The sequence below is a fragment of the Mirounga leonina genome, unplaced genomic scaffold (genome assembly GCF_011800145.1).
Source record: "Mirounga leonina isolate KUSES-001 unplaced genomic scaffold, KU_Mleo_1.0 Mir_507, whole genome shotgun sequence".
Classification (NCBI taxonomy): domain Eukaryota; kingdom Metazoa; phylum Chordata; class Mammalia; order Carnivora; family Phocidae; genus Mirounga; species Mirounga leonina.
In genome coordinates, this window is record NW_023270789.1 from 1,881,262 (window position 1) to 1,893,668 (window position 12,407).

Here is a 12,407-nt window from a genome sequence, read left to right on the forward strand (position 1 = left end):
TTCTTGTCAGCCTCCAAGAAACTCATCCCTAAAACAGTGGCAGTGGTGTGAAGATCTGAAGAAAGTCATGAGCATTCTAGGAAAAAGATCTCAAGAACTGCCTCAGACAGCCATCCATGCTCTAATCTCCCCTCCTGTCAGGACAGATTGATATTGCTGAATCTTTTTTACCCTTTGTCAGTTTGGTGGTCTTACCCCGGTTTTCTCACCAGAGACAGATCTCCACTACCTCTTGCCTTCGTTGAGAAACTCCTGATTCCTGGGAGGCTGGAAAAGTCAGGATCATTGCATAATGCCAGTTCTGGAAAGCTGCAAATCCTAACTCCCTTGATGGGCCCCGTCAGAGCAACTGGTGTTGTTAAGTAGCCTAAACAAAGAAAAGGTCTCTTAAGAAACTTATTGTGAAACATAAACATTGTTTGCTTACTTTCCAAACTCCTATCTTAGTCATTTTTGTGTAACCACTATAGTTTCTTACATCAGAGACATTTAATCACACTAATTTAATAAATGCGTGTTGAATGGAACCGCTGCTCATTTCTTGTTGAATTAAGGCAGAGCACAGATTCCCAAGCAGACCCTCATAGCTTTTCTGAGACACCTTCTTGGGATTTTCAGATTGACCCATACTAAGCATGATCGACCTTGGGTATCTAGAAGATCTGGCATTGCCCCAGGACCATCCTTAGATACCCCTTCTTCCCTGCATCATCATTTGGTGGCCAAGATATTGGCATTTCTTGGATATTTCATTGAATTGGGAGGAGAATAGGGTAGAGTGTTTATAATCAAGACAGTGTTGTATCCTTGTAGTAGTCAGAAGTGTCTTGGGGATTCTGTACTCACTCTAGATGGATGTAGAAATTAAACTCCAGCAGTGGCTAAAAAAAACCAAACCAAAACAAAACAAACAAAAAACTCCATCAGCGGTTATGTAGCAAACAAATGGTAAATGAGGACACTTGTATTAACTGCAAGGAAATGAGTTGTCCATGACACATAATTAACCAAAAAGCAGCTATAGGGCATAGATGATTCATTAGAAAGAGTATTGGCTGGTTGTTTGTTTCCTCTGAGTAGTCCCAGTGCCAAGGCTATACAAATTTATAGAACATACCACAATGTCCAGTGGATAAATGACACTTAAAATAGAGAAATGAAGGTGGGGGAAAAAAAACAAAAACCAAAGAAAAGGGCTACAATAGGGTAATAATGAGTTAATATTGAGTCTTGAAAATATGTCTTAATTTTTAATGTGGGCGATAGTAACTCAATACTGAAGAGACTTGAGGGAGGGATGAGAGGGTCTCATGTCTGAGGATGGAGTTGTTTGATGAAAGGTTGTAGCCTTTAATATCTGATGATGAAAAGAGATCTCTTCTCTTTGGGATGAGTCCCTGATTCCAATTTTACATTCGTGGAGCAATTAGCAGGACTCCTCTTAGCTTTTCTTGGTCTCCTCCGTTAGAAGAATGCCTCTGATATGTAATATTTGTTTGAAAACCCAAAGAAGCTTGTTTCCTTTTGAGGTTTGCCTTACTCTTTATGTTCTGAAGTTCATTTTGGACCTCAGATTTTGCTCCAAGCAATAAAACTGGTTGGATTGTACGAACATAATGGAGCCGTAATTTTAGCCAACTGTTGGGGGTGGGGAGAGAGTTAAGGTGTGTAGTGGTTTCTGTGGTTTTTCTGTGGAGTAGAATTCCCTGCAAAGCTTTTCCATGTGGTGTTTTAATAGCTGTCTTAAAACTCTCTGATGTATGGAGCAAAACCGAATTAGGCTCATGTGCTAGATTGGTGGGATAGGCCAAGTACTCTGAAAAACAAAAGAAAAACAATCAAACAGCCAAGCTGTGAGGCTAAACCATCCAAAGAAGATCCGCAGGACATATCCAAATCCAAAATTGAAGAAGTGATCACCACTTTTAACCCATTTTTGCAGAACTTTCAAAGGGAAATAATAGTTCCCTTGCACACATTAATATTTTACCTTTGCGCAGTACTTTACAATGTGCAAAATGATTGTGGGTGTATTTGTTTATTAGAACCCTGCAAAAACTTTTGGAAGGTTATATTATTAGATCGATTTTTACAAGTGAGAAACTGAGTCACAAAGTAGGCCCAAGGTCATTTGTCTAAGAAACCACAGAGGCAGAATTTGACAACCTCTTCAGAGCTCTGTATCTTTTGCTCCAGAACTTCAATAATTTTAATTAGTGATCACATTTAATATTTATGAAGACAAGGAAAACAAGCCAGATAGCATGTGCTTGCACAGTAAAGATGTTTCTGGACTGCTGAGTTCTCATCAGTGAATAGAAGACATTAGAGTGTTGTCTATGTCTCAAAGGAATATGCTTTCTTTAATTCAAATGCTCAGTGATTCAGAGGCATGGTTCCTTCCAAAGTGCTGAGTGTACCTGGTAAAATGCCACATACTTAGTTGTCATTCCCATACTAAACGTGTGTAACAATTCTCTTTAGTGTGTGGTTTTGACTACTAAGTTCAAGAGACATTTACTGAATGCTACTATATGCCTGGTCCATGGGCAAAGTAGGAAGTTGTCTAGGTGGTATGATTCTAGGGGAGCCTTTCCCACTGGCCCAGACCACTGCTAACATACCCCCATTAGCAGGGCATCCCTTTGAGTTAGTCCAGGAGTTGCTCAGATTCTGTTTTAAAAATGCAGATAGCACGGAGGGGAAAAAATACTTTAAGACAGTCACAGTCACTAATGCTGCAGGGTATGCTTATTTATCTAGTTAACAAATCAAGTATTAAGGCCCTGAGCTGACTAGGAGGTGATGTGGATAAATTGTATTCTGTCCAGGAGAAGGGGATGCTGAATTCTGGAGAGCCCTATAAAGGGCCCGGGGCAGCCAGAATATAACAACAGGCCAGGGAGCCTGTCTTATCTGGAGAAAGAGGTGCCCAAACACTCTGTACCAAAAATAAACTTTACTCATTTTGCTTTTGTTTTTAAGAACTAGCCCTGCCTGATATCTGTGTTTTAGGCCTGCATCCATAAAATTAATCAGATTAATATTTGCAAGTGAAATACCAAGCATGTGATCCGTGTTCTTATTTTTTAAGCCAGTGAGCCGGTCCCTGTCTCTAATAAGAGTGCAGTGCAGCTGTCTGTCCCCAGCCCTTTGCGTGGCCGCCTCAGAGCTCACTGTCTCCTTAGTCAGCTCCACACTTTTTCCCTGACTCCAACCCATGTCTCTTTCACCGTTGGAGGTGGGTCGGTGTCTCTGCCCGGACTCTACTGAGCACAAAATCACTTACAGCTCTCTTCTGCCACACTCACATTTTTTTCCCCATAGCTCTGAAAATTATATACCTTTAGAATTGTAAACATAGTATGTTCATGACTTTTGCCCTTTCTTCCAAGCACCTAAATATTTTAGAAATATATCAGTTAATAAGTTTATCATTATCAAAGAGCAAGTTATTCTGCAAATTGACTATCATTCAAATAAAGACTTTCTTTTTCATGATACAATGGTTGATATTCTGTTTGATTTTTTTCCTTGACTCACTCATAAGTTCTCCACATTTGGAACAGCATGTATGGAATAACCATTTTTGTTTTAGTAAGTACCAAGAGCAGAAGCCCCCCCCAAAAAAATAATATCCACGATGGCTGTGATCATTCCTAGGTGCTGCTCAGAAGGGCTTTCTATAGGTTTTCTCATTCTATCTTCAAAACAACCCCGTGAGGCAGGTACTGTCGTTATCCTCATGTATCCATGAGGCACAGAGAAGTTAAGTAACTTGCCCAAGGACACACAGATGATGCATTGAAATTTGAATCCAGGAAGTCTGCCTCCTTAGCCCAGGCTCTTAATCACTATGCCACAATGACCTCCTCCAGGGGGTCATGGAAGTGTGAGGGGGTCTCACTATCTGTGGGTGCTCGGGGACCCCTTCCCAGGCAGTGGTCCCAGTGACTCGGATGCCTGAGTGGGACAGTAACCCCAAGATGTTCAGGAGGAAAGGAGAGCCTTGGAGTCGGTTGGCCCTGCTCCTCCCATGGCGGCCTCTCTGTCCTTACCTTGTCCCTTGCATTTCATAGAGTCCATTTTGAAGGATAGTGAGGCTGGGTCCCACCTGAATCAGCATCCATCAGCAGACAGTATCACTCCACACAGCATACACTGCAGAATGTGTATTGGGATGGGGAATGTGATAGGTGGAGAGAATCTGCTCTGCCCTCGATATTTTCCCAGAGACAGCCTTCACCGTTTCAATCAAAATCATTTCTAAGTCAGTCTTAGACTCACAGGCCTTCCTGGGAAGGGAGCCGTGATGTGCTGCTAAACGTTTTAACAACCTGTTCTCCAGGGCAAAGCTCTGATTCGTGGCACTTGGCATTGCTATAGTTTCCACACTTCCACCATGGTGAATTTCACGGTGTCAACGCAACCCCGCTGGCCAGAGTCAGGAAGCTTGGGGGCAATCAGATCCAGCACACTCCTGATGGAGGGGGAAGATTAGGATGGGTGGGGCGGTGACATTGCGGCGGGAGGCCGTGTCAGGTCCAAATTCTGCACATCTGGCAGAGTCTGGATGTAGAGCCCTGATACCATGTGCAGCTTCTGTCTTTCCTCTCTCCCTACCCCACACCGCCATAAAGTTCGACTCATAAGAATTTCAGAGGCACCTTGAAGGAGAAAGGAATCACAGAACTTGCAGCCTGTCGGCGGTTAGGTGGAGGGGAAGAAGGAGCAGGCCATTGAGGTCCCTCTCGCTGGGTGACAGGAGACAGTAGGAAAGAAAGAGAAGGAGGGATGGCTTTATAGCAATGAGCATTTGTATGTGAGTCTTGGGCTTTTCCCTTCTTACCTGTCAGAGCTGCCTCCTTTCACTACCATCTGGCTGCTTGTCGGGCCACTCCCAGGAAACCTGTCTTCGTAGAGGAAGGGCCACAGGGCCTAACTCCTCAAACCCTTGTCACTGACGCCTGGCAGAAATAGGTTGGATCAGAGGCAGCCCGTTTTCCTCCCAAAAGACTTCAGAGCTGTGGACTCTGTATACGCGCTGCACGGTTTCTTGATACGTTACCTTCTAGGGCTTTATGATTCTCGGGGTCAAAATCCTCAGTGTCCAAGCACATTCTCTATTGCTTTAAAATACTGCACAACAGTTATTTATAGAGAGAGCCCTGCTTTATTTCCCATTTCTCTGCTGGGCACCATGAGGTACAAAAGCGATAAAACGGAATTTCTGACCTAAAGAGCATATAATCTAGTTGAGAAAATGTGACAGCCACATGAACTAATTCCTAAATAAGGAGCAGTTCTAATAGTATGATGACAATGTGTCAAGCTATAGTATTTATAACAAATTGTGAGGTATCTATAATTAGAGAAGAATCTATAGTAAGAATTTGTTTAGTAAAGGCAGTCAAAGGAGTTAGATGACTGCACATCCCGGGCGGTTGTATCGTTCCTGTTTATTAGATAACAATGTGCACCCATTTGTAATTGCTATTCCCAACTTATTTTATAGTTATAACCCCTTTTTAACAAATACGATTATAGCAGCCAGTTCTATGTCATAAAAATATTCTGCCGGCCAACCCCCCACACTAACACTCTTTGGCTGATGGAGATCCAAGACCCCTTTTGAAGGGAAGACCTGGTATGAGAGAGACAGTTGCTAATCCCTCTCCATTTGGCAGTACACCTACTCGACAAGAAGGTCATCCTTGCAGCAGAGGAGCGACATAAAGTATACGTTTGCATATCGGGACAGTTGTTAAATAACTCTGCACACAGTTTGCCTTTTTTACTGTTGCGCTGATTTGACTTGGGGCTTGTATACATCTTCTCCAAATAAAAGGTGGGACCACTGTTGGTTCATCAAAGCTCCTCGGGATCCGATCAGCCTGGGGAGCGGACTGTGGGAATCTCCTTTCAGGTCTTTGAGGGCAGCAGGCCCCCTGCCACACGCCAGCAAAGGCAGGGGAAGACAGTATGTGTGTCTTGCCATTCCCCTCCCAGCTGATGCCTTGTGCTAATAGAAGGAAGCAATCACCTTCCCATTGTCCAAAAGCTACTTCTCACTTGTCTTAAAGGGTTGTTATAATCATCTTAGAATACAGAAGTGCCTCAGTAAAATCTGGAGAGTTCGCAATATATGAAAGAAAAGAGTCATAAATCTACCTTGTGTCTCTGGGACAGTAGGTGTGTGTGAGACAGCCGGGGTCTTTGCATTTACATGAATACTTTCTTGTTTTGGAAAACTAGTATGTCTGTGTTTGGGTTAAGACGCCCTCCCGCCAAGCTTCAATTAGGTGAGGCTGGTAAAGTAAATAAAAGGTAAGGGATTGTGTCCATACATGACTTCATTCCATCCTTTGAATGACTTTATCAATAACTGCTAGAAAGCGAGACTCAGCAATAACTGTGTCCAGCATATACCTCCAGCTGGCAGAGAGCCGACCTTATTTCCTAAGGCTTTTGTGGTGCGCCCAGACTAAAACCCTGTATCCTTCACCATCAGATGCATCCAGTGTAGTTTTTCTAAAATGATTAATGTTTTCTTTGTCTAGGCTTATGCTAAGAGTTAATCCAAACTTCTTGAGCTATGTGACACTCACCCACAGGTAGCTGGCGCCTCAGGACTCACAAGTGTGATGACTCAAATGTACACGTTGTACGTTCATTTCCCACCCACGGTCCACATTTGTATTCTCTATACTCAGTTTCTCCGGCTGCCCTGTGAACCCAAATTTAAGGACTGTGTTTAAGTGCATGTCGGGGTGGGATACATGGCGGAGGGGTGTTCTTAATAGCTTTTTACCAAATCTGATTTGTGTCCGTTTTTCCAAAACAATTTCCTATTTCTAAAACTGCTGCCAATTAGTGGAAATTTGGAATCTACAGTTATCCTGAAGTAGTAAGAGAAAAATTCAGAAATTATATTTGCAGAGCATTGTTCATTTAACGATTCTTCCTAATTAGACCCCAGGGCAATGGCTTACTCTCCATTAGTTGAATATTATGCATTTCCTGACATCTCACTGCCCCCTAGTGCAGCACGCTAGTGAGTGCATCATTCTCTGCAGACATTCTTGATTTGCATTATTACTGTCTGATCAGTCCATTTCATGCTTACCTGGCTTCTGGGAATGTGATTTGACACTAATCCATGACTCAAACCAAGTCCTTCATGGGTCCCGTTTTGCCAAGTAGATCCTATTCCAGGAGCAGGAGTTTTGGGGCAAGTGAGTACAGATGGGAAACAGAGTCTCAGCTGGACTCTACTCTCCAGACCCCTTCCAGTGGAGAAATTGGGCCCAGAATTTTCAGTATAGTACCATGAACTGGAGGAACAAATCTTGTGTTAAGGTGCATCCAGACCAAAATAACAAGAACACTCTGCTTGGAGAGAGACAAACTTAGGAAATTTCCTTAACGTCTTCGAGCCTTCATAAAACTGTCTTTGATTAAAAAAAAAAAAAAAAAGTAACCTTAAGATGTCTTAAGGCTTTACTACATGATCTATGTTTGAAGGTTTTATACACTTTAATATGTGAACAGATCTTCATCTATTATGTTTACTGTGAATAAGATAGCCATGAACTGCAATTTAAGGATTATGGAAAGGCATTCTGACCCCAAAGACTTGCTCTCAAAACTGTTCTAAAACGATCACAAAATTGTAAGCCACGAATGTGGTCTCCATAAGGTTCTGCCGAGATGACCTTGAACAAGTTGTTGGACTTTGCTGGGCCTCTGTTTTTCCATCTATAAAGTATGAGTGCATCTATTTAAAGGGATTACTCAGGGATTCAGTGAGATAACATATGCCCGGCACATGGCAGATTTCAATAATTGTCAGTTCCTTCTTCCTCCTCCCTTATTTTCTTCTGGTCTGAAATAGTCAACACCTGCCTTTGACACCAGATACTAATGGGTAGGTGGTGGGCTAGAATGTCCTCTTTCTGATGTGTCCCCCCAAAGAGTGGACAGACAGCCCTTCCTTGTCACCATTAGCTTTCAAATCCAGGCAAGGACATTTGCAGCAGGGAGGGGGGGAGGTAGAGGTGATCAAAAAAATCTTCCGTGTGGGAAAGTGTAACTGATGGGAAGTCTGGGGTTGTGCCTGGTTAGGAACCATGTGTATTATTGTGCGACATTAACCATGTCGCATTATTATGAGAATTTAAGAGATTTTCCTCTTCCGATGATTATAGTTGCAGTTTTGACTGTGGGAGCAGACCAAAGAAAAGAAAGGCATCCAATATGGGAAAGGTCATTTTGCGATAGTGGCATTTTTTTTCCAAAAGAATACATTATAAATGTCATACTTACTTTTCAGAGTCAGAATATTAAAAAACAAAAAAACAAAAAAACAGATGCTCAGTCTTCTTATGGTGAATTAGCAAACAAACAAAAAAGGTCTTAAACTCAATGTAACAGGGAAACACATCCAGCCACACCGACATGCACACACACACACACTTTGTAGGTAAAATACACATTTTTATACTTTCATGGGTGGTTTTCGTTTTGAATTGAAAATTGAGCAGGTTTTGTTAGGTAGTTAGTAAGTTTCCATGGAGAGAAGTAAAGAGACATTTAAGGATACTGATTATTGGATGGTAAGGAGGAATTTGCATTAAGGTCTTTTCTCCAACCTATACCCTAGTTCTGTCATCACCCTGACCATGGACTGGACAGAAAACAGAGAGAACCACAGAAAATTATGCATTTCATTACATTTGTGTAAAATCTCTTCACATCATCTTAGACATTGTTTTGGAATCCACTGACAGGCAGCTTTACTCTATTTGAATCAGATCTTCAGAGGGACATTAGATTTTGCCCTGTCCAATCCCTTTATGCTATAAATGGGGTTGGTAAGGGCTGGAGAGGTCACATGGCTAGAGTGCCCTCCTTTATTATTTATTTCTCTTTCCGAATGTCTTTATCATGTTTGCTTATTCCATTTCCCCATATGATTGTTAGTGTGCGAAAGTCATAGACCCTGGTATGCATGAGACTCTCAGCACCACACAGCGGGTAATTCAATAAACTCCATTCTTAATCTCTGGGGAAATGCTTCTTCCCAAGAGAAATTATCATTATAATAGAGAAAGGGATTACTGAATAAGAATATTGTCTTTGGTAACATTTCTTTTAAATTATATGATGCAACATTTCGTGTCCAAGTGTAATTTTGTAGCCTATGTCCTGGGAAGGGAAAGGACTCATTTGTGAATTAGCAATGAGATTCTTGTGTTACACGAGGAGGAAAAGATATGTCCTAGTTCTGTGCTTTACAAAAACTTCAGGGATTACATTTTTACCCCATATAAGGCCCCTTTGGCAACTCATTCAATATTACCCAACATTCAGCAAGTATTGATCAAGCTCCTCCCATGCCTCGGCACGATTTAGAGTCTTAGACTGTATCAGGGAACAAAAATAAAGATTTCTGCTTTCAAGATTATGTCTTAATATATATTTGTAACATATGAATGAACTATTTCTTCCCAGTACCAAATTATTCTTGGACAGCATTCTAGTGAAAGCATGTCATTTTTTAAACACTGTCTTCCTTAAAATGAAAGGTCTAGTTTCCGAAGAAAATGGTTTTTTGGTCTAGTTGCATGAAATTTGGCACAACACTGCCGCCTTGCGGCTACTTGAATCAGGAACTTACATACATTATGTGGTCAGCTCTTGTCTTTTAAGGTAAAGTTTAAAGGGAAAATTATCTTGTTTTAGTGGAAGCCTTTGACACAAAATTACCTACCCAGGAATATTTAGAATTTAATTCCTTCTGCTTTTTTTTTTTTAATAGAATGATTGGAAGGGCTCCGTCGCTTTTGTAGTTGGAAACCGGACTGAAGATGATCTTCTCATCAGAGCCCTCACCCTTGCTGTCCAGGTCCCTCAGCGGAAATTCTTCAGTATCGTGTCCTGGCAAGACATTCTCCAGCAGGTACCTGTCCTTTCCCATCTCGAGGCCCCGTGAAGACTTTTGTGCTTAAAATAATAGAATAAAATAATAAAATAAATACAACTATCGTATTCTTGGGCTGTTTGGTAAATTGGGGTGGATTATTTTAAACAAAACTTAGCTAGAATAAATTTGCATTGTTTAATCTGGAAGAATTATTTTGGTCCATTATTTAGGTCCATTTTAGGCCCTTTCAGCACTCATTCATTTGACAAAATTCCTGTGGCCATACCAGGCTCCATGCTAGGCTCTCTGAGGAATTATTTATTCAATAAAAGATTTAATAATAATAAAGACTAAACTATTTACTGTTCCAGGGAAATCCATAGCAAGAAAAATTAAGTCTACAGAGAAACCTAGCTTGTCAGAGGGCAGAGAGGAATGACCACATAGAAAAGTCCTGTCAGGATTACTAACAGCTTACCAAAGTGACTATAAATATTTTGCCTCGTTGATGAGTATCTCTTCCTTGCTAGGTTTCCCAACCTTTCAAGCCACCTAGGTATTTGAAAGTTACATATATCTAAGTGTTCCTTAAGTATGCCTTTCTTCTTCATTATAGATGAATTTAATTTTCTTACAGATCAATGAATCAAATGCATTTCTTGAAACTCCATCTAAAAAGGCAAAGAAACCTGTAGGCAGTAGTGCTCCCTTATATTATGAGGTAGGTGAACATCTTTATTGAAGAGATTTTTGTTATTTTTAGAAAATGAGAATTGAAGTAATACTCTTATATTCATGTTAAAAATTTTTTTTAATTCATTCTTTGAAAGCAAATTCTTGCTTTGCTCCTCATTGGAGCTGCCTGATGGCAGGCACTTAAAAAATCTGCCTCTCTTCTAACAAAATCCCTCTCTAGGAATAAAATTGTCCTAGATTGTCTACACCATCACTGTATCCAATTAAAGACTATAAATCAGAAATTTTTCTATACAAAAGAGTTGGGTCATACTTTTTCATGGTAATTATTGAGTGAGTGGTGGTATTAAAGGGAGCTGTATGATTAGTGTATTACGAAGTGTTAGTTTCACCAAAGGAACAATGTAAAAATGCCGTAGAAAGTGTTTCCTGTACAAGACAGAGACACAGCTGTTAAAATTTTCCATCAGTCAGCAAGATTTGGGCACATTTTCTATCCTACTTTAACCAACATGAAAATAAGGACAATTTTTAGGTTAATCGTCCATTCTGTTTCTAGCAGATGCTTAACACAAGAGTCTGGCCTGGCTGACCACTGGGCTTATGCAAAGACTTAGAACTCATGCTCGGTACAGGGGGATTGCCTCTCACACTGCCTTGTTAATATCTAACTTACAGCTCACAAGAAGCTATAAAAATCCACTGATTAATTAGAATATCACTTAAAATTTGTCAGGCACTGTTTTACGGCTCTTCAGACTGAAAGCATAAAGATTTTTGGATCTTTCTAAGACAAACTTGTTTGCACTTTATTTCAGTGATCTAATAAAGTTTTTATGTGTCTCAGGTCTTGGATGATTTCTTAATGGGCTCTTTAGTATTGCCTAAGTACTATCTGAACAAGTTTCATTGGATTTATTTACGCTTGACAATAATGTGGATTTTATAGCATTAACTCTTGCTACACTACTCTCACTATCACGAAAAACTGATTCTATGCTTTTGGAGTCAAATAACATACCTTCTGGCTTTTGTTGTGATGTGCTAAATGTGCGTGCTCCAGTTGAAACATTATGTGATACCTGGATTTAAAATACTGGAAGTTTTCTTCTAAAGTAGCCATAGAAATCCCTGTCCAATTCTCGGGCCTGGGACCAATTAGCCCCCCAAAGAACTCTTTCTTCTTCAAAGATGCTCAGTAAAAATCAGAGATGATAACAGGCCAGTTTTGATGTCTAATCTGGACAGACATTTTGACTTGGATGTGGGATAGCGCAATGTTACAAATCCAGAGTTCAGTTAGAAAGCCATTCCTTTCCAATATGTGCTGTGACTTTGGGTTGTGAATCCTTCACTCAGGGGAGGTCCATTTCACATCTGGCTCTACCACATTCTTCCAGGGGAGCATTTGGGCAATAAGCCTCCCACACCCACTCACACACCCTTTCCTGAATGGTTCCAGAAAAAAAGGGAAGGCAGGATGAGCACCACAGAGATTGGACCTTGGGTATACCAGACATGCATCAACATCAATTTGCTTCGGTAAAAACAGATATAGAACATAAAACAAATTCAGGCTCCTGATCAGCATCAGCCAACGACAGAAGGCACATTTGGAGAAGAGGGTACATTTCCAATCTCAGTCCCTTCACATTTAGGACCTGTTCGGGAACTCTGTCACTTGGTACCTCATCATCCCAAGTGAATTGAAAAGCTGCAGGCAGTGCCTACTGAGAAGCCCAAGGTGGTTGTGATTGTGAGTGGTGACCACAAGGCCCAGACCCAA

The 12,407-nt window shown here is 41.0% G+C and overlaps 1 protein-coding gene across 4 annotated transcripts in view; it reads left to right on the top strand.

The window, feature by feature from the left end:
* SPAG17 (sperm associated antigen 17) overlaps positions 1–12,407 on the top strand; it is a 235,062-nt gene that overhangs the window by 23,503 nt on the left and 199,152 nt on the right. For 3 of the 4 annotated variants that reach the window (XM_034990189.1, XM_034990186.1, XM_034990188.1), the window contains exons 2-3: positions 9,821–9,961; positions 10,563–10,646. In XM_034990189.1, the coding sequence (XP_034846080.1) occupies positions 9,821–9,961; positions 10,563–10,646 (225 nt within the window). The remainder of the gene's footprint in view (positions 1–9,820; positions 9,962–10,562; positions 10,647–12,407) is intronic. The other variant, XM_034990187.1, reaches the window with a different exon arrangement.